Source organism: Nannobrachium achirus (assembly GCF_963921795.1).
Source record: "Nannobrachium achirus genome assembly, chromosome: 10".
Taxonomy (NCBI): domain Eukaryota; kingdom Metazoa; phylum Chordata; class Actinopteri; order Myctophiformes; family Myctophidae; genus Nannobrachium; species Nannobrachium achirus.
In genome coordinates this window covers 41931787-41958449 of record NC_137819.1, presented here as the reverse complement: position 1 = coordinate 41958449, position 26663 = coordinate 41931787, and the positions used below count along the sequence as shown (strand labels likewise).

The 26663-nt window shown below is 41.6% G+C and overlaps 1 protein-coding gene across 1 annotated transcript; it reads right to left on the bottom strand.

Annotated features, from left to right (window-relative positions):
• Positions 1-6908: 6908 nt before the first annotated feature.
• LOC308293064 (phenolphthiocerol/phthiocerol polyketide synthase subunit C-like) lies at positions 6909-24709 on the bottom strand (the record flags this gene model as incomplete). The annotated part of the gene is made up of 6 exons (XM_080735494.1): positions 6909-12419; positions 15542-15723; positions 16589-16795; positions 17055-17215; positions 17583-17736; positions 24652-24709. The coding sequence occupies 6 exons, from the start codon at positions 24707-24709 to the stop codon at positions 6909-6911; spliced, it is 6273 nt and encodes a 2090-aa protein (XP_080591620.1).
• Between the last annotated feature and the right edge of the window lie 1954 nt (positions 24710-26663).

Here is a 26663-nt window from a genome sequence, read left to right as displayed (position 1 = left end):
CAAGTGGGAGCACAAAGTTGGTGAGGGGGGTACTAGCTATAGTAGGATGATCAGGCTTGTCGAGGCCAAAGGGTGTACTAGAGTCTTAATAGGCACCATTAGGTTGTTCTAGGCCGTTGTCTGCCCTTTAGCTGCTCACACAATTGAGACCAAACACTGTGTACAGGAGCCTTAGTTTGTGTGTACATGACCAATAGTTTTAAATGGATATTTCTAGTCCATCGCACACCGCTGCCTTGTGCACCCTTGGTTGGTTCGTCTTTGTTTGGGAAGGAGGGACTTTGAGGATGTACCTCACTTTGAGAACCGACCATGGACCACTTGATAAGCCCACAGTGTCCCTCTGAGGGTCCCCCGATCTCACTTTGAGAACCGACCATGGACCACTTGATAAGCCCACGGTGTCCCTCTGAGGGTCCCTCGACCTCACTTTGAGAACCGACCATGGACCACTTGATAAGCCCACAGTGTCCCTCTGAGGGTCCCCGACCTCACTTTGAGAACCGACCATGGACCACTTGATAAGCCCACAGTGTCCCTCTGAGGGTTCATGTAAAACTACTGGTGACTTTGTACACGCCTGTGTACATTTCCCATAGATTCTATGGGACTTGAACACTTGCTCCTGCCCTTCGTGTACACGGTCTGTGCCGTGTCCCCTCAGAGGGACACTGTGGGCCCCCCGACCTCACTTTGAGAACCGACCATGGACCACTTGATAAGCCCACAGTGTCCCTCTGAGGGTCCCCCGACCTCACTTTGAGAACCGACCATGGACCACTTGATAAGCCGACAGTGTCCCTCTGAGGGTCCCCCGACCTCACTTTGAGAACCGACCATGGACCACTTGATAAGCCCACAGTGTCCCTCTGAGGGTCCCCGACCTCACTTTGAGAACCGACCATGGACCACTTGATAAGCCCACAGTGTCCCTCTGAGGGTTCATGTAAAACTACTGGTGACTTTGTACACGCCTGTGTACATTTCCCATAGATTCTATGGGACTTGAACACTTGCTCCTGCCCTTCGTGTACACAATCTGTGCCGTGTCCCCTCAGAGGGACATTGTGGGCCCCCCGACCTCACTTTGAGAACCGGCCATGGACCACTTGATAAGCCCACAGTGTCCCTCTGAGGGTCCCCCGACCTCACTTTGAGAACCGACCATGGACCACTTGATAAGCCCACAGTGTCCCTCTGAGGGTTCATGTAAAACTACTGGTGACTTTGTACACGCCTGTGTACATTTCCCATAGATTCTATGGGACTTGAACACTTGCTCCTGCCCTTCGTGTACACGGTCTGTGCCGTGTCCCCTCAGAGGGACACTGTGGGCCCCCCGACCTCACTTTGAGAACCGGCCATGGACCACTTGATAAGCCCACAGTGTCCCTCTGAGGGTTCATGTAAAACTTAAAACTATTGCCCGTGTACACAGTGGTTAATCGCATGTGCAAGGATCTACAGAGCTGGCTGGAGCAGCCTGGTGGAGTCTGGTGCAGTCCTGTCTACCCTGGTCTGGCCTATTCAAGCCAGATCTGGCCTGGTGGAGTCATCTAACTACCCCCTTTCCCCGGTCTATACTCCTACTCGGCAGGACTGGGCTGGACCTAGGTTTGCTGGACTCTGTTGGGCTCTGGGGGGCTGTATTGGGCTCTGGTGGGCTGTGCTGTTCTGTGCTGGGCTCTGTTGGGCTATACGAGGCAGTACAGTACTAAAGCCTAGACATGTTCATGTAAAACTATTGGCTGTGTACACAAAGTCATGTAAAACTATTGCCCGTATATACAGGGGTTAATTATTATAATTGAATTTAAGGACACAACTGTTCAAGTGTGGAGAGCTACAGAGCTGGCGAGAGCCTAGTGCAGTGTTCCAGACGGATCCAGCCTCATATACTCCCCTTATAAGTCAGTGGTTCAACTATGGGACCCCTAGAGGGGTCTCCATACTCCCCTTATAAGTCAGTGGTTCAACTATGGGACCCCTAGAGGGGTCTCCAAATGATCTTGGGTGGTCCCAAATGTTTAGCTTAATGTGAAACATTGTTTTTCCACTCAACAGTATACAGAGGCTATCTGCACATTTCTAAAGAGACAATTTAAGGACTTTTTAATACTTTTAAAATGATAAATTAAATATTAGGGGCAGAAATTGTGAAAATATCAGATCTACATGCTCACGCCGCCCTGCGTTGTGAGGTGTTGTGAGCATGTAGATCTGCTATTTTCACAAGGCCGTGTTTTACAAAATGTAACGCCTCACCTCTTTGTCCAAACAGTGAGGCATTGTGAGCTTGAAGATTAGCTATTTTCGCCATCTGTTGGAACCAAGTCAAATAAATGCAAGGCCTACAATTCTCTGTCTGTCTGTCTGTCTGTCTGTCTGTCTGTCTATCTATCTGGCAATATCCTCAGGGTGTCCAGTCAAAACACCACAAAACTGACATTCAAGGAGTAGTTCACCCCCAAAATGACTTATTTTTTCAATGTATTACTCACGCCATGGAGACTTGAGTTCAATAGAAAAAAAGTCACTTTGGGGTTGAACTACTCCTTTAATGAAATGTTTTTCTTCTCTTCACCCACACCAAATGATCACCACTCTGTTTTGTTACACACATGTGGTTCTAAAGATGAAAGAAAAATGCAGGGCATTCACAATCCGGCTAATTAAACAACAAACAAATTGGAATGATCAGAAATATTAGTTAGTCGCACGCATACTGTACCAACAAAACACAGTAAGTCCAAATGGAAAACAAATAAGGGGATTGCACACGGTACGCGGTCACCGCCTGCTAGTAATTCATTTTCAATGAGAGGCGGGCGGCTATTTCGTCCGCGCAGCGAAGTTTAGAGGCGGCGAGGCGAGCGGGCGCAGTCCCGTGAAAATCCCCGCGAGCGTGCTCGTTTGTGCATGCGTACGCGGGCGGTGAGAGATGGATTGTGTTCATCTTTGTGAAATACCGCGGAGCGTTTACTCAAAAGAGCGAGTGTGTTAGTGTATCACCGCGGCGCGGTCCTCGCAGATCCAAGCGGGAGCCCCGGCGGCAACCGCTGTCCGTCTGTAGAGCGCCATACACTTGCACTGATCTGAAACATTCTCTCCCAGTGAACTTGACTGACCAGGGAACAAAGACAGACTGGTGCCACTCATCAAGCAGAAGCCACTGATCAAAAGAAGGCACTAATTGACCACACCTGGCTTGGTGGCCTGAGTGGTGTAGTAGTATAGTGTGTTGACAGCAAGGCTTATGCAGGCCAACCTACTCTGTCCCTGGCATGTGCGAGGTGCTTGTAGATCTGTGAGGTGCTTGTAGATCTGCTGTATTGGTGTGTGAAAGACAACTGACTTTTATGTAAACCATACTATATGGACAGTTTGTTCTGCATGTCACTATGCTGGAAAGTGTCCTAATCGGGAGATAAGCCCTGGGGGTCCCTGGAGGGGTGGAGGTTGTGGATTGGCAGGCAAGGAGTGTGTGTGCAAAGTTTGGCATTGAGTAATATGCTGGCTGTTTACACATGTTCACAGCGGCGTCAGTTCAGGAAAGGCTAAGGTATGGCAACATGACTGGTGTCTTGCAAGACACCAATCATGTTGCCATACCTTAGCAACAGGCACGATGAAAAGTACATTTAATTATTTCCCCCCTGTAGCCAAGGTATGGCAGCTGCCATAGCTTGCCATACCCAATTGACGCCCCTGCATGTTCACCTCCAGTAGGTTGGGAAAGTAGCCTGCCACCCTGTGGAAATAGGCTTGAACTGCAAGATAGGACCCTAAAACAAATAAAATGGAATAAAAAAGCATCCGTAAGACGGATGGGCGAACAAGTGGTGTCCATACGTAGATGGGGTCCCAGAGGACATGTAGAGCCCACCCCCTTATTTTTCACGCCCCCAGGGAACACACAGCGGGGTTTGGAAATTTGTCGTGTACACCAGCCCTAGGACCTCGGCTTCGTGGACCGATTTAACGATAGGGGTAAATAATAATAATAATAATAATAATAATTGAGCTTGTTGTTTATTTGCTAGAAAACGAATATTATTCAGGTGAAGGTCAACATAAAAGTCAAGGCCAAGATATGACAATTTTGGATCCAAAATGGCACAATGACATATAGTCCATGGGCCAGACGGTTTGTCGGTATCAAAAAGGTGGCAAAGGTTACCATGCATTTTTGAAAAGCTCTATATCTGTAGATTATATTTTGGTATGATAACCCTTTCTTAGACACAGCTAAATTGGTGTTATCAGCCTCTAGAGCTGGTGTCCCATTAACATTACATTACAGGAAAAAAGGTAAAACATTAATCTGCTTTTAGTAGCATAAGAGGGGTCAAACTAGGGGGTTTTCATGATGCCGAATCCATTGCAAGCATCTGTTTTGCACAAAAAACATTCCTTGGGCTATAAATGGCCTCAGAAGACGATACATGTATGGGTGTGCATTCATATTAGTCGGAGGCCTTAGGGTTTTATTTCTCATGCTAATCAGTCTAAAAGCGCCACATTTTGCACAGATGTAGCCCAGGGCATGCTCTAATGATTTAGCTAGGGCGCCCGAGTCGGTGACCTTCGGGCTCCAGAAAACATCCACAAAACTCTGAAAAGTGATGACTCATCACTTTTCATCACTAAACCATTGTTTTTCTGGAGCTGTGGCGACCCCGAAGGTCACCGACTCGGGCGCCCTAGCAAAATCATTAGAGCATGCCCTGAGCTACATCTGTGCAAAATTTGGCGCTTTTAGACTGATTAGCACGAGAAATAAAACCCTAAGGCCTCTGACTAACATGAATGCACACCCATACATGCATCGTTTTCTGAGGCCATTTATAGCCCAAGGAATGTTTTTTTTGCAAAACAAATGCTTGCAATGGATTCGGCATCATGACAAACCCCTAGTTTGACCCCTCTTAAGCTACTAAAAGCAGATTATTTTTTTGCTTTTTTTACCTGTAATGTAAAGTTAATGCGACACCAACTCCAGCGGCTGATAACACCAATTTAGCTGTGTCTAAGAAAGGGTTATCATACCAAAATATAATCTACAGATATAGAGCTTTTAAAAAATGCATGGTAACCTTTGCCACCTTTTTGATACCGAACCCGTCTGGCCCATGGACTAAGACGGAGGGACTGACTGACTGACGGAGGGACAGACAGCCGGTGGAGGTTTTCATAGTAACTTGCCACCTGACGGTCGGTCGCAATAAGAGACCTTCATCAGAAGGGACTGCAACACTTCAAATGAACTGCGATGGACCACTGCTTAGTGCTTACTGCATCAATTCTTTATTAGCACAACGCGTTTCGCCGTAGCTTCATCAGGTGCTATACATGGTGTGGTGTGAATTTGTCATACATTTGAACAGTTCCACCCCTCCAGGCATGGCATAAATCATTCAATTAATTAAATCTGAGGGAGGGGGCAGACAGTTGTATGCACAAACCAAACATCATGAAACAAACGAAACAAAAAGATTTAGTGGCCCCCCTGTAGTAATTCTGAGGACCCCCCGAGACAGGTAACAAGCTAATTATACTGGAAAGGGTTAAAAGTTTATACATCTTTGTACATGTTTGTACATTCTTTGTAATGTTTTGTAATTTTTTGCAAGTTCTTTTTAAGTATTTTTTATGATGGGCTGGAACGTTTCCAGGACTAGATAGTGAAAGTAGTTTCTGCAACCTTGTCTCTCTTCTCAAGCAACAACAACATACAGTATAAAATACACATTTAGATTAGATGTCTTTATTATCCACAAGGGGAAATCATTTTACTCAGGTCAATGCATACATTCTAGACAACAGATGGTCTACATATATAAATATATCATCAAATAAATGCATTTTATTCAAACAATGTTCCACAATCCTTTTTTATTTTTTTGTGTAATGAAGAATTCATGGCACAATTCATATCTGTCTTCTCAAACAACTTTGAGAAAGTGAAATTGCATTTAATTCAAACAATCTTTGTTTTTAATTCTCTTTTTACAATAGAGTTATGTTACAGAATTGTCAAAGATTTCTGTAAATAGCCATGTGGACTTGTCATTGGACTCATGTTCAAAATGTGTTTTATTAGTCTGCAACCAGACTATAGACTATAGTTCTTGGGTAATATTCTCTGTTTCTAGAGTAACTCAAAGTTTAACGCCTACTCCTCCCACAGTTTCCACGACACACACTCGTGCCATATGTCAAATCGACCGGCTTCATCAGGAATTTGCAATTTGCATTTTTCTAAGAGAAAAGTATCGTAAGTATCGTTTAATTGATATTAATTTATAATTGAATTAATTTTCTCCACTGACTTTTCCCAAATATGGAGATGACATAGATGTATGACATCATAGACCACATGAGACCATATATGTCCATATATGGGCATTCCCCCCGGAAACGTTAATATTAAGTCCATATATGTATATGGATATATATAAACGATAGAATAAATAAAATGTCCATATACAGTATGGGCATTCCCAGATGATGCCCTGTTAGGGTTTATAGATGCCCTTTTAGGGTACATCCTTATACTCATATATGGGGATCCCCAGGCATCTGGATGAACTTTGTTCATTGACACACTGAAAGCAGGCTCTGGTCCTATATAGGTCAAATCAGCCCAGTAATGCATTACAATGCACAAGATGAAGCACTTACTGGTAAACAAACATAGCCACCAACATAATGGGACTCATATGATTTGAACCACAGGGCAATGTGTGTGTGTGTGTGTGTGTATATACGTATTAAATAAAATGTTATAAACTAAGTATAAACTCTGTTGATATACTTTGTCTATGTGAGCTTCTGTGTTTGACAGATCTACAGTCTTTTTGTAATAGCGTCTGTTTCTTGAATCAAGGTGGACTCCTGCTCATTGTTCATACTGTATCTTCACTGCTAGCTCCTTTAGTTAACATGCTGACCAATGTTGACAGTGTGGCAGTCAGCAGTTTGACCAGAGGCACCTTTACACCTCTTCCCTGATAGATGAGTAGCTGCAGAGTCATTGCCTGCATTGAGTCAATGCCGACAGAGGAGAGCAACAATTCCTCACTCAACTCACTCCTATCAATGCCAACAGTCTCACTAATTAGAGATTTGACATAGTCTGTTGGCGAGACTGAGTCTGCTTGTTTTGTCTGTGAAACCAACTGCTTGGAGTTTTGTAAGAACTCTTCCACCAAAGGAGACAAACGTTTGAAAAAGGCGTCATTTTGGGAGTTAAGGGTGTACGCGATATGTTTTAAGTTAAACCGGCACACAACCTGTTGGGGTCTATTGATCACAAGGCATTGCTCCAAACTTGTGTGAATGTCAGCAGCATCCAGCACCATGAGTCCCTTTGCCTCCAAAAGCTTATGGAAATTGTCGTTGTTTAAAAGAAGACCCAGGTTCAAAGCCCCCCAGTTGATAGACTGGCTAGGGAGCCCAAGCTCCTTCCGTCTATAATGGCAGAACGCGTCAAGGAACGAATTGGCTGCTGCATAGTTCGCCTGTGCTGCATTTCCTAGGAAGGAAGCGATGGAGGAGTAACACACAAAGTAATCTAAGTCCAAATGTTGTGTTGCATGATGCAGATTCAGAACACCGTTCACTTTGGGCTTGAGAACCTTCTCGAAGAGAGATTTGTTAAGGGTTTCAATCAATCCGTCATGCAAGACAACGGCACTGTGGAACACTCCTTTGATTGGACAAGTGGGGAATTTCTGGCCAATGCTGTTGATAGTATTGCACATATTCCCAGTGACAGATATATCACATTGCATCGCAACGATGAATGTCCCACTCTGTTTCTCTACACTTTCTATCTCTTGCTGCATCTCTCTTGTTGGATTTCTTCTTGAGAGTATGACAACATGTCCTCCACCTCTCTGACAAATGAACTTGACCGTTTCAAAGCCCAACCCTGTCAACCCGCCTGTCACAATGTACACAGCTTGCTTACTGAAAAGCGTTTTTTCTGTCTTTGTAGGCAGCAATGGAATAACGGATAAAGCACCTTTTACATCATTTGCCAGTTCCACAACAGGCAGGGTCTTTGAATTGAAGTATGACTTTGATCCTTCCAGTTGGTGATTTTCAATACTTTCGGAGGTCGCACTCTGCAAGGTGAAATTCTTAAGGGAAAATGATTTCCCATCCAAGTTCATGGACTTGAGCCAGTGGTAAACATGGGAACTCTGCGCAGTCAAGGAGCCCTTATGTAGAACCACTGGCATTTGAATGATCTGCAGACGAACACCTTCCCTCACATTTTGAAATGTGTCTTGAATCATAGAACACTGGGACTGAGATTCACAGACTACAATGACATTTTGTACACCAGGAATGTTGCAAAGTTTAGCAATCATAGACTCATCAAACTGGGGCAAGAGGACAAAGGCCTCCACTTGGTTTCCATCTACAAAAGACCCATTGCATTGTGTACTATCTGTGACATTCCATCCTGATTTGTGAGCTGTGAGAGTCAAAACCTTCATCAGCACAGAATCGGGGACTGCTGATATAATCCCCAGGTTTTGTTTGTTTCCGGCCAAAGCTCTGCACAGGATCTCCCATGCTAGGACAAAGTATGAAACACAAGGTGTTCTCCTCAGGAATGGGAATCGTTTGCTGCAGTAGCATGCATCTACTGGCACTGAGACTGTGGTTGCTGCCTGAACAGGGTAACATGCAACAACATGATCTCCAACTTGAAACTTTCTAACATCCTTTCCCACTGCTGTAATCGTGCCACTGAAATCCAGAGCGAGTAAATTATGGTTCTGGGATGCTTGTTTGTTCCAGTAGATAGTCTGGCCATATTTCATATGTGAAACACTGACAGGATAGTAGTCAGAAGTATGAGCACACATCTTACTGATCTGAATGTCAACTGATGACTCTGCAATTGGCCGGTGGTCTTTATCATTGAAATGAACAGCAGACAGCTTGGTCATTGTATATGCATCAGCTGTCTGAAGGATGCAGGGATCAGACAGTGTGGAGCAGAACTTGTTGTCGAAGCTGTTAACATCACATTGAACAGGGGTACGGACAATGGAAGGTTTCAAGACTGACCCGTCTTTTACAACCAATTCTGGATACTTACTGCATGGGTATGATCTCAGGATCTGAGAAAGTGCAGTGATGTCCTTAGCAGAGGTGGAACTTATGTCAATCAGTTGAAAAAAGAGCTCTGGTAACTCTGCAGCTAATGCTCTTGTCATGCCAAGCAGAGCAAAGTCTGGGCTTATGTGGTCTACTGTGATGTCAGCAGAACGGTAGGTTATTGCTCTGATGGAGTTAGGAAAATCCATTTGCTTCAGTTCAACAACTATTTGGCGAAATATCTCACAGCAGCTCACCAAATTCTGGAGGACATTATCGGCTGCCACCAAAGATAGATCTTCTTTGCCCCACAAAAACAAGACCTCATCAAAATGTTTCCCTACTTCTTTGATGTTGAGATTTACCAAAAGAGTATGGAATCCATCACTCAAGATTTCCTTTGCATGTGAGAAGGAAATGAATCTAGATCTTGGGTCCAGGTGTTGTTGCATTGCTTTAACTATGCCTGCCTGGTCACAGAAGACCAAGGCCTTAGGAAGGTCAGGGGATGTGATGTTTTCAGAGACCACATTGTATTCATTGTGGTAGAAGTATTCCTCAACCACATCAGTGCGACTCCCAAGGTACTTGAGCAACACATGCTTGACCTCAACCAACACTCTTCCCTTTTTATCAGTGATGAAGCCACAGACTTCATATTGATCATCACCCACATCAATTGCTCTCATGTAGATAACCATCTCACGTTGAAGTGGTTCCCACACTGTCACACTTCCAATTTTGACAGGGAAACATGGTCTTCCCGCACGAGCATATCTTACTGTAACGGGGGGAAGTTGCATCAGGTAGTCAAATACAACAGGATGGATGCAGTAGTCGTATAACTGAGGCCATAAGTCCTCTGGAACTGTTACAACTTTATATGCCTCCATAAATTCCTCCCCATAATACACATTTCCCTTATTCTGGAAAACAGTCTCATGCTGAAAGCCCGCCAGAGAAAGATACGAATAGTGATATTCAGAGCTCACAACAGATTTGCATCTTTTGTAGATGGCATTTAATGAAATACTCTGTTCCTCGATGACCCTTTCTTGCTTGCAAGCTACTGTGCCTGATGCATACATTTGAGATGAAGAGAACACCTTGAAAGTAGAGTCATTTCCTGCTGGCACTAGTTGCACTTTCATTTCTGGCATGTTCTGCGTCAATTCGAATGGACTCTGAAAATCTACACTCAGTTGAAGAGAGCTGAGTGGGACCTTTGGTTTGGCATTTGCCATGAAAGCAGCCAAACCCAACTCAACATAGAAGGCACCAGGGACGATGGGTGTGCCGTTGTATTTATGCTCTTGCAGGTAGGATGATGACTCTGACGACAGATCACAGCTGAATGTGTTGTTGTCCTTGCCAGTTTGACGCAGTACAGGGTGGTCAGTTGTTGTTGTGCTTCTACGTGATGCTTCAATGACTATATCTCGTTTAGAGCTATCAAACTGGTATCTTGGGAAGGGCAATGGGGATGTCTCACATCCTCTGTAGAACTGACTCCAGTCTACCTGAACCCCCAGCTCAAAAAGCTTAGACACAAGGCTCATCATTGTTCCATGATCTTTCTCTGGCAGAACTGATTCAAGAACAGTGGTGTCGTTTCCTAGAGTTTCCACGATGTTCCTTTGGAGGGCTCTCCTTGGGCCTATCTCTACAAATACAGCATTCTTCTTTCCCTTCGATGCTGCTGTCACTGCCTGCTCAAATAAAACGGTCTCCCTGATGTTTCTGGCCCAGTACATGCCTGTGCTAAAATCATGCTGCGCTACCTCCTTGCCTGTCACTGTCGAGATCAGCTCTGACTCTAGATCATTCACCTGTAAGGAGCCAATACTGTCCCTTATGTCAGATAGAATTGGATCCATCATGTGGCTGTGGTAAGCAGCAGGGACATTCAGAACACGGAGGAACAGATTCTGATTACTGTCTGATGCATGTAACTCACTGCAGAGGCTTTCTATAGCATCTGCATCACCAGAGATAGTGCAGGACCGGGGACTGTTGACAGCAGCGAGGCAAAGTTTGTTAGAATAACGAGGGGGTAACTTTAAAAACCTCACAGCCATGTTGCTGATCACCAGCATCTTGCCTCCTGTAACCTTGCTCTGGAGGGTACTGCGGTAATAGATCACCTTCACTGCATCCTCAAGAGACAAGAGGCCAGAACAGTGAGCAGCAGCGACCTCACCAACAGAGTGCCCAAGAATGGCATCAGGTTTGACACCCCAATACTTGAGGAGAGATGCAATCCCAACTTGGATAGCAAACAACAGTGGTTGGATGACATCTGGGCTTGAGAAGTCACTACTCTCAAACTCACTCTCAAGTCTGTCCAAAATGCTCAGTCTACTGAATCTTTGGAAGAGTTTCTCAATCTCTTTGACCTTATCTCTGAATACAGGCTCCCGTGTCAATAGTTGCTTACACATGCCATTGTAGGTCACACCATTCCCACAGAAGACAAAAACTAGCTTCACATCTGAAAAGGAAGGGGTGATATTTTTGCTCATGGTAGATTTTAATTGCTCCTTAAGCTCAGCCAGAGAAGAAATCATAATTGCCTTTCTGTATCTGTGTTTTAGATGGCTTCTTCGACAAGCTGATGTGTACACCAGTGAGTCTAGGTCAACAGTGCTGTCTGCATCTACCTGTTTAATGGTGTCTTCCATTGTGGAAATAAGGGATTTGGGTGATTTTGCTGACATGACCAAATACTTAGTTTGTTTCCATGTATTCTTTTGAGGAAAGCTTGTCTGTTTGTGTTGTTTGACAATAGCGTGTGCATTTGTTCCTCCAAAACCAAAATTGTTTACCCCTGCAATTCTGTCATCAGAGCAATTCCACATTTCTACTTTAGTAGGAATCTTTACATTTAGGGCTTTGGAATCTATACTGGCACTGTGTTCTGAGTAGAACACAGTTGGAACAATGGTTTCATGCTTCATCATTAACAGTACCTTAATGAGCCCTGCCACCCCAGCTGCAGATTCTGTGTGTCCGATGTTGCTCTTCACAGAGCCAATGCGGAGTGTCTCTGAATCTGGAGGCCTGGCTTTGGCGATGACGTTTGAGATGCTCCCAGCCTCTGTTGGGTCTCCAACCGGGGTTCCAGTCCCATGTGCCTCTATGTACTGGACATTCTGCAGGTCAGAATCTGAGTAGATTGTGCGCAGCAGCTCCTCTTGTTGAACCATGGAGGGTTTGGTGATCGGAGAGACTGTATGACCATCTTGGTTGACTGCCGTTTTGGTGATGACACCCCATATATGGTCATGTTCTTGTAAAGCCTGCAAATAATGAGCAATTGTAATCTTATCCAGTAGATTATACTTGTATTTTCATTCCTGGTTAGGCAACCAGGCCTGGCTAAGATCTGTTCTCTGACGAGTGCACTTTACTGGTTAATGATGCAACACACCCAGAGGCGGCTCCGAGGGGGGGGGGGGGGGGGGGGGGGCTAGAGGGGGCTTTAGCCCCCCCTCTGGTAAAGGCTTAGCACCCCCTAAGCCCCCCCACCCCACAAGCCCAATTGTGATGAAAAATATTTAAGGAATAAATAAATACATTTTATTTGAATATGTGAAAGACAATTGACTGACTTCTACGTAAACTATAAATCATTCTTTTTATGATGGAAAGCATCTTCAGCCTCACAAAAACCCGATCCGATCACCTACATTCCTCGAATTTGGACCTAGCATCTGCCAATGATCTGGTCTCTTCAGTTATCCATACCCTAAGCGAAAAAATCTTGTCATATTGGAACTATTCATTATTGTTTGTTGACAAAATTAATTAGCCCCTGCTCTAAAAAAGCCAGCCCCCCCATAGCCCCCCAGTCACCATTCTCTGGAGCCGCCGCTGAACAATCCAATTGATTAATTGAATTCTTCATTTGTAAAAAATAACCACAATATGGCAGTATAGTACAAAATAAATGCTAAAAGCCGCCTGGAAGACCCTGTGTAAATCAAATTAAAAAATATATTCAATAAATATTCAACAGGAAGAATATAAGGGGGGGGGGTTTGGTCAGTCGGTCGGGTCGGGCGGGGGGCCCTTTGATTTGGAGAAGCGCCAGGGCCCGGGATTCTTAAATCGCCACTGCACAACTCTAGTGAAGAGCGTTGGCTAATAGCCTTAAGCCTGCCCTAACACAGGCTGATTTTGGTCTAGAGGGGCGGATTCAAATTCCCTGCTGAAACCAGCCAGTGGATCCCATTGGTTCACCAATCTGTGCACCAGCACCCATGGCCCACGATGAGTGTTTTATTCATGACACTTTACATCACATTTAAAACTCAATACTATCCTTATTTACAGTCATTGCTTTTAAAGTCTGTGATTGTTGATTATTATTATTAGATTTACGTTAATCAATTTGTTTTAATTTCTGTTTAGATTAGGGGAAAGTCAACTATAAGGGGCAGTCTCGAGCCCTCACTGACTTACGTGAACGCCCTCAACGTCCTCAACGTGAACGCGCACGTTGACTTTGGCTAAGTCAGTGAGTCAGCAAGTCAACGGATAGGAATTGGGCCATCTTAGAGCCCTGACACCCCCTGCACTCTGTTTGGTTGGGGAAATGGAAGGTTGACTCCCACTTCCTATGCCAGAAATTTAGCCCAGGCTTTTCTTTTTGAGCCGAACGCAAATGAAAATAAAAGCCTGGGTACTAAGGCTAGTGAATCATCAAGGACGATGATACACGAAAGAAGAAGAAGAAGGCTAGTAGGCCAATAACGTGGAAGAGGACAGAGGTGACGATACAATGAGCCCCCCCAACCATGGTGACCACACCGTATTGGCTCGTTACACCACTGTAAACTACAGTAGCCTATTTAGCCTATTTTCTATATAACAATGCTAATATATAATATATATATATATATATATATATATGTTACAGTCAGTTTGGGTAACTCAGTGAGATTGTGGTAAGAGCGCTCGTTTTGTAGTTCACCACACACCAATCACCACCAGATGGCGACAACAGCCAGTCAGCCATTCACTAGTGCAGGCGCTGACGTCACTCGTTTGCGACTCTCTTTCGTTTATTTACTAGCCCAGCTCGGCTGTGTTTAGCCATTAGCTTACTATGCCTTACTCTAACCCTAACCCTAACCTTAACCTCAGTAAAACTATGCCTAACCCTAACCCTAACCATAACCTCCGTGGGGTGAGGCTATCATTCCTGCCGACGCCACGTTGTTGTTGCTCAAAGCGACCGCTTGTTCCACCCAGCGCCGCACGACGAGCGCTCCGTTTCTCGATCTAACAGTTTCTCTATCTAACCGTGACACACATATATATATATATATATATATATATATATATATATATATATATATATATATATTATTATTATTTTTTTTTTTTTCACTTTGCACTATTAGGTTGGAACTATTGCTGTAGGCCTACTGACTTTGACCTCTAAGGACCTTCCAGGGAGAGTGCTCATGTGCGTCTTGCGGTGACACGCTGCCTATAGTTTCTTCTGCTCTGAGCTGTTTCTGTTGTTTTTTTCGCACAGTTTTTCGACATTGCACTATTAGGTTGTGTTGGTAGTTTCTGAGTATTTGTCGTGTTTAACAATGACAGTGAGATACTTGTTGCACTAACTAGCATTGACTGCTTTGGTCTCTTTTTTGTAAGACACTTTATGTATATATTTAATTCGGCCCCTCTATTGATGCACCTTCTCTTTATTGGTACTGTACTGCTCTTGTTTTTTACTCTTATCTATCTTTTCCTACTTCTCTGTAACTTTGTAAATAACTGTATACTGCTGTGCTACAACGGGACAACTGAATTTCCCCCTTGGGATAATAAAGGTATCTATCTATCTATATCAATAGTGTAGCAATGACCTTTCCCTCCGCGAAATAGCTCAGAGATGAGTTACATGCCCGAATTAGATTTTTCCTGCGATAGTTCCCCACGCTTTCAAGATTCTTAACTTTACCAAACACAGTAAAGGTCGCTTTTCCATCTCTCAGATGTATAACTTTTGAGCGGTGGAGAAAATCTAAGTGATCGGTTTTGAAACAATAGTTTTAAATCGCTATTCTTGTCAGCCAGTTACATTATTTTCCCAATTAAATTTCACAGAAGCAGTAATGCACATGTGTGACTGGCCATTAATCTGTGTGAAAAAACTGGCCGCAGGCTGACAAAAACAGCGATTTAAAACTATTGTACATCTGAGAGATGAGAAAGCGACCTTTACTTTTTCGATACGATGTTTGGCAAAGGTAGGAATCTTATAGTCAAGTGTGGCAAACTATCGGCGTAAAAATCTAATTTGCGAGGAACCTAATCTCGGAGCTATATAGCGGATGGAGAGGTTCCGAAAGGAGCTATAACAATATTATACATGATCATTAACATTTTCTCACTCCGTCCGTACCTTTCTCAGTGGTTTAAGCAGAACAAAGCCGCAGCCCTCTCCTCTGCCGTAGCCATCAGCTGTGTTGGAGAAAGGTTTACAGGTTCCATCAGGTGAGACCATCTTTGCCTTGCTGAGAGCGACGAAGACGGCTGGATCAATGATACAGTTGACTCCCCCACACAGAGCCATCTCACAGTCTCCTGATAAGAGAGCATATAATATATATTTTACAGTCAGTTTGGATAACTCAGTGAGATTGGGGTAAGAGCGCTCGTTTTGTCGTTCACCACACACCCCTACCCCACTGCCACCTGGATCAATTCACTTTGATAGTCTCTTATCAGCGCACCTGTGTAATTCTGCGTATTAGCCAGTGAATGGCTGCGTACAGCCATTCACTTGTGTAGTCGCTGACGTCACTCGTTTGCGACACCTCTTTCGTTGTTTATCTTCTAGCCTAGCTCAGCTGTGTTTAGCCATTAGCTTACTATGCCTAACTCTAACCCTAACCCTAACCTTAACCTCTGTAAAACTATGCCTAACCCTAACCCTAACCCTAACCTCGGTGAGGCGCTATCATTCCTGCCGACGCTACGTTGTCGTTGTCTTTGTTGTAGATCAAAGCGACCGCTTGTTCCGCCCCGCGCCGAGTGCTCCTGTTCTCAATTTCACTGAAACTCAAAAAAACTGATATATATATATATATATATAGCTTGCAGTGATGTACAGCAACTAAGTACATTTATTTGTAATTTCCAATAATTTTACTTTTACAGTAGACTACTAATCTCGGATCCAAATATTGTACCTTTACTCTATACTACATTTATTTGAACAGTTTACAGTAGTTACAGTAGTTACTGTTTTATGGCTGTTTGAAAAAAGCCGATTTAAGCTCACAACGCACCGCATCGCGACGCTATTTTCAAACATTTTTTTACTTTTACCTTTGGTACTTTAAGTGCATTTAGATGCCAACGCTTTCATACTTTTACGGACTTTTACTTGCTTTTACTTAAGTAAAACATTTGAATAATTCACCACGGTACATACAAAACTGCCAACCTTGTTTAATGGCTTGACAGGCCAAATGAAGAGCCACAAGCGACGATGAGCAGGCGGTGTCTATAGCCATTGAAGGTCCAGTGAAGTTGAAGAAGTAGGAGATTCGGTTGGCAGCTATACTCATGGATATCCCGGTGCTTGTCCAGTGGTTGATGTCATTTTGATGCATGTGCCCACAAGTTGCCTCAAACTCTCTGTTCATCAATCCTGCAACATACCGGTAGACATAGTTTAGTTTCTGAAGTGTCCACAGCCCTTCTATAAGACACAGACCACTTATGTGAAATTAGTTTGAAAATGTGTGAAGTTGTCCTTAAATAAGCCTATTTATTACGTATAGGCTATATATTCTACTTTATATATATATATATATATATATATATATATATATATATATATATGTATTTATTTTTCTACACTGAACAATTTGTGCAGATCATTGTTACAGTAACATTGATGATTTTACCCAGAAACACTCCTGTCCTGGTGCCGCTGGCCTTCTCCATTGGCAGTCCAGCATCCTCTAAAGCCCTGTAGACACACTGAAGAGCCATCTTCTGCTGGGGGTCCATGCGCTCCACCTCACTGTCACTGATGCCAAAGAACCTGTGGTCAAACTCATTGAACCTGGAGGGGAATTCACAGCCATAAACAGGGATAAAGAAGTTAATGTACGTTTTATAATATTATAATATTTTATAATATATATAATATAATATTTTATAATATTATAATTTATATTACAAAGTAATTAGTAACTACTGTAAACTGTTCAAATAAATGTAGTAGAGTAAAAATATTTGGATCCGACATTAGTAGTCTACAAGTAAAAGTATTGGAAATTGGAAAACAGCCAAACCTGAGGCTGAATGAGTTACTTTGTTTAGTTCTTCCATATATATATATATATATATATATATATATATATTTGTGTTGTTATTTGAGATATTCATTGATATTTTGAGTATAATTAGAATAAGATGAATATTCGTACCCCTCAATGAGACAAGCCTTCGCTGTGCGGGACTTGCCCGGTTTGCTGTCGTCTGGGTCGTACCATTTTTCCAGGTCAAATCTCTCCTTGGTAATCGGCACCGAACAGTTCTTCCCATTCACAAGAACGTCCCAGAAATTGTCAAGCCCCTCTCCTGTGTTTAATGATATATTATGAATTGTGATTTTCTTTCTTTCTTTCTTTCTTTCTCTTTCTATTTTCCCTATCCTACCGGTATATGCATTTAAATCATAACTGCTGGAATGTGTTATATTCTGATAAAAACTGTTGAGTTGTTGGTTTATGTCAGAAACAGTCTTTATTATGTGGAGTAAACAGTACTTATTTTTCTTTTTTACTTAAGTGAAAGTATCAATACCAGAATGTAAAAATACGTTCATATAGCCTAGGAGTAGAGTAAAAGAACACATATTGGCATCAAAACAATTGTTATATATAATAATATTTTTTATATATATATCAACAAATTAGAAATATAGTGAGGAATCTGGAAATGTATTCTCTTGTAACCAACTGCCAATGCATTTCAATGTGAATGAGTGGCCAGCTGCCGGATTTCTGCAAAAAGAACACTCCATTCCCTTTGCAATGCACTGGCAGAATCTGCCCTCATGGGTGGAATAAAAGTGCGCTGTGACCGTACGTGCCCTAATAAATTAATATCAGTTTAACTATAAAACCAGCGGTGGAAAGTAATTATGGTAAATACATTTTCTCAAAAGCTGTACAATTCTGAGGTATTTTTACTTAACTGGAGTATTCTACTCCATAGGCAAAATATTGTACTTTTTACTCAAATTATTTGAAAACTTTAGTAGTGTAGATTTTTATTATTATTACAAAACCACCTACATATTGGCAATTTGAAAATAGCAGATCTGCAAGCTCATAATGGGTCGCTTAGCGACATATTGTGAGCTTGTACAGTAGATCTGCTACAATGTATTTTTATACATTTTATACATTTGAAAACTTGTGAAATGGGACCTTCTGCATATTGAGTACTTACTTTTAGTATATTTTGATGCCATCATCCCAATACTTTTGTACTTTTAGGGCACAGTCACACCGCACTTTAATTCTACCTATGAGGGCGGATTCTGCAAATGCATTTCAATGGGAATGGAGCGGTTTGCTGCCATTTCTGATTTTAAAAAAAGAGAGAAAGAAAAGAAAATCGAATGAAAAACACAAGCAGAATCCATCCTCATAGGTAGAATACAAGTGCGGTGAGACCATGCCCTTACTCAAAACACATTTTGAATACCAGTTTGTTTCACCACTTGTGAGTATGTCTATGATAGTACAATATGTTATTGTTGTTTAACATGGTATAGATATCATTCTCAGTGTTAAAAGTCAATGCCATGATGTTTTGATCTGATAACTAATGCACGAGACGAGAATCTGCCCCACTCCAGGGACAGAAAGATTGACCGGCGAAATGTCAAAGTGTCCCGGACACTGGATAATGAGAAACCAAAACATTCTACATCCTTGCTTCTGAGTTCACGAGACTCAGTCACAACACCATCTCATGATCCATTGTTATGTTTAATTGTCCAATCATAATGTGACTAATGTATTTTATGCTGTACACATTCAACTATATATGTGGAATCATTATGCTTTGTACTCAGAGAGCTTACGATGGGTGATTTTGCTATACTGTACTTGTACAGTACTTTGAACTCTGACTAAACTTCAACACAAAAACGCATATTCTCCGGTGTGGTCTCATTCATTGTGTGGAGTATTTTATTATGATTGGGGAAAACTGTTTATCCATATGGAATATGATCCAAAATTCCATCAAATGGCCCATTCGATTGCCGGATTAGCTCCGAGGAGATATTGGGGACTCAACATTGTTGGACTCATTTTGTCTTCTCCGCTGCTAGAACCAGTTACGGATTTCTACTGATTTGACGTTTATGGATTCGATACAGCTGGACAGTTTGTTTTGGAATCCCACTTCGTTCATCTCTGCTAGTAACAACCAGCCGAGGATATTATCAGACGTTTCCCCTGACTCCCACGGAGTAACACTGAAAGGACTCCCTCCACGTTTTTTCCTCCTGAGCGCGGCACAGGAAGGCAGAAAACACCTGCCGAAATCTAAACAACCTTTTTACAAACGGAACAACACCTTTGAATTGAAGCGTCTCTTCAAAGCTTGGAGAATGAACTGATAACAGCTTTAATGGCTAAGATAGACAATGAGGAAATGAAACAGGTTGTTTCTAGGTGCCCCACAATTGCACCATTTTTGCCCATATGGAGAAAGGAATTCGGATATGATGACTCTCTCCCACATCAACATATCTATAAAACCTCACAACGGTCTGAAGAAAGCCGAAATGGAGGCGGCCAGGTTTGGCTCTGGCACAACGTTCCACACCAGGAGCCGTTCACGGACGGTCTCTCTCCCCTCATCTCTCCGCACAAGAGACTTGAGAGGCGGGCTCCATTCTCACACGCTAAGTCCTAATTCACCACAATCCGGGGTTCAGACGTTTGTACCTGCTAAGTTAGAGACTAGCTATCTTTAGCCCAAGCTGCGTTTTTATTGTTTAATGTTTTGTAGTCTATTGTTTTTGTCGCTTTTTGTTACATGTTTTGAGGACATAGCAGCCGTTTGGCCACGGAGATTGCTTGTCTAAGGTTGGGTTTGTATCAGTACGAGACTTCAATATAGATTTCATTTTATGCTCTAGAACGGCTGTTTCAAGAAGTTCTGAGAAGAAATCTTTTTATTTGGGGCCAGAACATATTTTGTTCTGAAGGAATGTCTCTTCGGCCAGTACGATAACCCAATACGGCTGATTAGAGCCACTTAATCACATAAGAAATAGCGTGGTTATTTTAATTAGGAGATTTCACTTTATGCTCTAGAACCGAACGTTCTGACGGAAATCTTCATGCTTTAAGCTTACATGTCTTCGTTTTCGTCTTATCTTATTTTATTTTTAATTTCCGTCTCAGGCCACTCTGAGATGTTGAATACAGGAGCTTTTTATCTCAACGCTCCCAAGAACATTTTTAAGAAACATGACCATTCAAGCTAAAAAAGCCCCCTGCTCCGAGAAGCAGTGTTTTTATCGTGTAAATCCTGGACACACACGGATGAGATGTTACAATCTAAACCTAGAACCTTTTTTTTTTTTTTACCCGGACCTCACATCACTCTGGAAGATCATCGGGAACTCCCATTTACCAGCAATACCTAAAACCTTTCCTGGAACATTTCAATGGATATGGGCGAAGCTGCGGAGACATTATTGCCACTGGATGTGTTGCTGGATACCACGCAAACCTCATTAGGAAGGAACCGAGAACGCAAACAGTGTTTTCAGATGCTGACGGGCTTGACAAGGCCCCCCCCAGCCGAACCTGGCTGGCACTGCCTTCCACTCACAACGCGATGGGACGCGTTGTGAGCTTGTAGATCTGCTACGTGACTTTCATGGATTACAATGTCCCGAAAAGAACAAACACTCTTGACCCTTGGGACGCCCCGAGATAATGGTACTATATATTTTGTTTACTTTTGACTAAGAACGACTTCTGGAAAGAAAAAAAAAGAAAAATCAAGTTCTGACTGACAAACCTGTGTGTTAAATGTTTTTGATAATCTATCTCTGTCTAATCATCTCTAATCCAATTTTCCTCCCCTGGTTACATTTCGGTTTGTCTATTATGAAAGCAAGAAAATCAAACCAAGTATAAAGTGAGCGGTGCTACTTCTGTGTACAATATGGTACAATATGTGCTTGGCTTATGCTGCTTGCTTGCTGCTTGCCCGCACTCGCTTGACCGATGCTTACATTTTGGTTTATTATTGTTTTATTTTGGAAAAAAAACTATGAGGGGATTGCTGGAATTGTTTTTTATTTCATTTTTCTTATTTTTACCTTGAGAGGCCACGAGCCGATTCAGTTTCTGTGTGACCATGCTCTCTCTTTCTCTCTCAAAAATGGGTTTCATTCGCTCTTGTTCTGTATAATCTACTGTTTACATTCTAATACAGGGCTTGATAACAATGTGCTGGGGTTATATTTGAATCTGTCTTGGGTTTTTCTCCCTCTGTATTGTGTTCTAACTCACTTGCCTGGTTTGCAAAACTAGGAATTATTTACACATATGACTGTCTCTCCCTCTCTCTCTCAAAGGGGATCTCATTCGCTCTTGTTATGACTACACTCGTACTGATAACAACCAACGCTTGGGTTTATTTGAATGTTTCTATGTCTTAATAATTTTTTTCTTCCCATCAATGACAGGTGGGCTTTATTTTATTTTAGGGGACAGGACGGACTAATGACATGGCAGAACAGGTATAGTGGAACTAACTCCACTAACTTGCTACCAACTTAACTGACTGATTATCAGTGACTGACTGACTGACTGTTTTATTTCAATTTTATTTTAACCTGTTTAATTTTATGACTGTTTATTTTATTTTAACAGTTTTCTCCTGTCCTCCTGTCTTGTGTGTGAAAAACACCATATCCTGTGAGGGTGTGCACGTACTGTGTCTCTGCGTGCGTGCACATGGGCGTGTGCGTGTATGTGGATGTGTGACTGAAGCTCTATGTGTGTCGGTCTGCTAGAAGACATCTGGCCTCCAAGGTCAAATGTCGCCAACTCAACATTTTAACTCTAGATCCTCAATTATTTAGTAATCCTGTTCTTTTAAACCACATCTTATGGACATGAACCAAAAACATTTACTTTCACCATTCTTAACACATGGACTGCAGACCATGTGTTTAAAAAAAAGGGAAAGAGGCTTATAATTATTATTACTATTTATATTTTATATCTTTTATTTCCATTTTTCATCCTTTTGTCTGTGTTCTAACGAGTAAAAACACTTTGATTACTCCCCCATCAGGCTGAGTTTCAGTAGAGAGGCCTCGCTAACTATTGTTTTGGAAAGCCTTATCTTTTTATGGTACATTTCCCCCCTCACAGGCCTGGAAGCTCACTAACTCTGACAGTGAGCAGAATCACTGTCCATCCACAAGGTTTACTGTACCTCTGGACCATCTGTTTCTCATTTAACCATATTGCCTCCAAACATCAACAAAACAATTTTTGTCACACCCAATATTTTTGGCTGTGGCAAACGGGAGGGAATGTGTTTGGAGAATTAATATTTAGAATTAATATTTTTTCATTTAATTTTATTTCTTTCATATTTTCATTTTCTGAATTCATATTTCATTTTCTGATTTCATATTTTCATATTTCATTTTGTTTTCATTTCATCCCATTTAAATATATTTCACCTTATTGAAGTTGATTCCAATCCTCAACAGGGTTAATCTGTTTCCCCTAACAGAACAAACTGACACAACTTGTGTCCTCTTTTGGTGATGTATCTAAACATTTCAATTTAATTTCTATATATAAATACCTTATTGCCTTACATTATGGATTGATTTGTCCCTGTCTTTTCCCTTGTCTTACAGATAAAGATATTTTGAGATGATAATTGAGAATGAGTTGACAGACACATACTTCACTGCATGTCTGTCCAAAGTGGAAATGTCAAAAAGGATGATTGAAAAATCCATATGTATTTCGTGAGTATGAAACTGCATCACACACGTTTTCCCGCTGTAAAGTTTTCTTTAAGACCTTGACTCGGACAAAAGCCAGTAAGGAGGAATAGACAGTTGGCTTTAAGGCGGCTCCGGTTTGACACCTCACTATAAATGTCCCCAACCTGCATGGACAATTAAGACCACTGATTACCTAAAGGTAACCTCGGAGGTGTACGAATTATGACCGCCAAACGGCTGATTTTCGGATGCTGTCTAAATACATGTTGAATGCTTTTGTCTTTAACCTAAATTATGGTAAAGAGTCAAGTTCGTCTTGTTTTGACTAAAATCGGCCCCAAATTGTAATAACCACCCGGGAGCGTGATGCTGATGTGTTTTTATCTTGCTTGACATGGATAATTTCCAATCAATCTTCGACACATTGAACCTTTGTAAAATACATATATATAATAATTAATAATTAAGACAATAAAAATCTTTTACCTCTACTTAAAAAACAAAAACAAAGTTCAATTATGATATTCTGATTTAAATACCTTTGGAAATATACAGTTCTTTTGACTCTACTCTTCAAAAACTATCGAAATGTTTTTGACTTAAATTGTTCAATTATTATGTTCTGTTTCTAATACCTTAAAAAAAAAGTTTAACCCATGTTTTCTTCCCTTGTTGTTTATGCTGCCTTGACATTTAACACTTCAAATGCTATCTCAGGAGGGAATTGATAGTACAATATGTTATTGTTGTTTAACATGGTATAGATATCATTCTCAGTGTTAAAAGTCAATGCCATGATGTTTTGATCTGATAACTAATGCACGAGACGAGAATCTGCCCCACTCCAGGGACAGAAAGATTGACCGGCGAAATGTCAAAGTGTCCCGGACACTGGATAATGAGAAACCAAAACATTCTACATCCTTGCTTCTGAGTTCACGAGACTCAGTCACAACACCATCTCATGATCCATTGTTATGTTTAATTGTCCAATCATAATGTGACTAATGTATTTTATGCTGTACACATTCAACTATATATGTGGAATCATTATGCTTTGTACTCAGAGAGCTTACGATGGGTGATTTTGCTATACTGTACTTGTACAGTACTTTGAACTCTGACTAAACTTCAACACAAAAACGCATATTCTCCGGTGTGGTCTCATTCATTGTGTGGAGTATTTTATTATGATTGGGGAAAACTGTTTATCCATATGGAATATGATCCAAAATTCCATCAGTCTACAATAGTGTAATTATACTTTTACTTAAGTACAAAATGTGAGTATTCTTCCATCATTGTATAAAACATAGGCTAAAAAAGGAAATATATATTTCTGCCAATATGGCTGTGCATATACTGCAGCCTATTGTATGATCAAATCACAGCACTGGTATAATCTAAACATCAATCATGCTGTTTTCATATGTGCAGCAAGAATGGATATTTGCCTTTAAAAAAGTTTTGAAACTTACCTCCTGGGAAATTGCATCCCATGCCCACAACAGCAATTCCATCTTCAGTTTCTGACATGGCGCCACTACACTACCAACTGTGGACAACTTCAGCCAATCTGAAATACATTTCATTTCGTCAAACTGGATGAGAAACAATTAAAATCAATGTAGTGTTATGAGAGGCATGAGTATGCCTTTCACAAGATAACAAAAATTCTCTCTGCATCACTTTTTAAGGGCTATTTAGCCCCTCCTTCACCACCTCCCTCTGTTCTTTTGAACTTATCATAACATTGCTCCATCCCCTTTTGGGAGTGGATTTACTAGAAGTCAATGTTGTTATTTCCGCATAGAGTTCAGAAATAACAACATTGACTTGACTTCTTGTAAATCCCCACCCATAACCACATTGCAATAACCAGTTGTGTGTGTGTGGAATGTTTTAGCTATACTGGAGCAGTAGCGTGCACATGCTCGCGCATGTGAGCGATTGTCAATTGAAATAACCTAAGGCAAATCATGTTAATTTAGGGCATACATGTTTTCCAGGGGTATTAAGGTGTGCTGAATCCAAATCTGCTGTATGCCTAGCGCAAAAATGGTCGCTATAGGCCCTCAAAATGGTCAATTTAAAGATGGCGGCCACCACTCAGCTGAAACATAAAAGTACCAATATCTTAGAAGGTCAATCTTGATTCAAAATGTATATTTTGGGGGTCAAGGCATTTAATAAACTTATTGAGAATATCAGCAAGTGACTATTTAATAATTTCTGCCAATATTTGAACATTTGGTTAATTCTGGCAATTATTCGGGTCGTTGGGTCCAGATTTGAGAAGGATGAGAACACAGCAGACAAAAGCACCACATTTTTTCCACATGCTCTCCATCACCATAACTTTCAGTGTTTGGTGGAAGCCACGTAACCAGGATGGCAGAAGGCAGCCATCTTGGATTTCAAAGATGGCCACCATGTAATATCTATAAGTGCCAATATCTTGGCTTCCATGCCACTTAGAATGTCAATCTTGGTGTCAAAATATATATTTTCTTTCTGTCAAGGAATACATTTAAACTATTGTGAATACCACCAGATGTTTGTTTAAGATCAAATAAATATGTTCTACCAATGTTTTTACATAATGTTCATCTTGGTTAGCGGTAGGACACGAAAACTGAATGCATGAAGTGAACTTAGTATGAAAACAACAGCAAAGATCTGTGCAATTCCAGTGTGCCTTTTTGCATGAGCAACTTGCACCACAACCAGTTCAATGCAGCCTTTAGACACCATCGGTAGAATACTCCACACAGGAAGCCAGCCATGGTTGTTGACATCCAATGTCCATCTCCTTCTGGACTAGTGTCGGCTGCTGGTCAAGTTCAGACGAGGCCCAGATTGGAACACAACCCCCCTTCACATGCTGCAGCAGTGAATCTTGAGTTGGTGGAATTATGTTCCAAACGTCCATCACTTTTTCTTCTGTCCGAAGCACACTCTAAGTACCGGTAAGTAAGTAAGTAAGTAAGGAGAGTCTTATTGTCAGTATCAGCTGAGAACGTGGGAGTTTATCCCTGTTACAATGCGCTAGACCCCTCAGAGAGGGATTGCTGAGGATTTCAGAAGTCGCAATTTTGTAGTTGAACCAGGCAGAGAAATGATATATATTTTTAAACATACATTTGATGCCTGATGGATACATTTGGGTCTTTACTACTAATACAATAAAGCTATTGAAGTGTGGAACTACACCACCATAATAGTATTTAGCAATTGCAATCTTTTCCAAAAATGGCAGATCTACAAGCTGCAGATCAGATATAACATTTCCAAAAATGGCAGATCTACAAGCTGCAGATCCATAGAAGCATTATCAAAGATATGCAAAAAGCCATTATAAAACATTTCTATCAATGAGAGAGAGAGAGAGAGAGAGAGAGAGAGAGAGAGAGAGAGAGAGAGAGAGAGAGAGAGAGACAAGAAGCAGAACAGGTTATACTGTATGTTGTTGCCCAAATATGTGTCCACA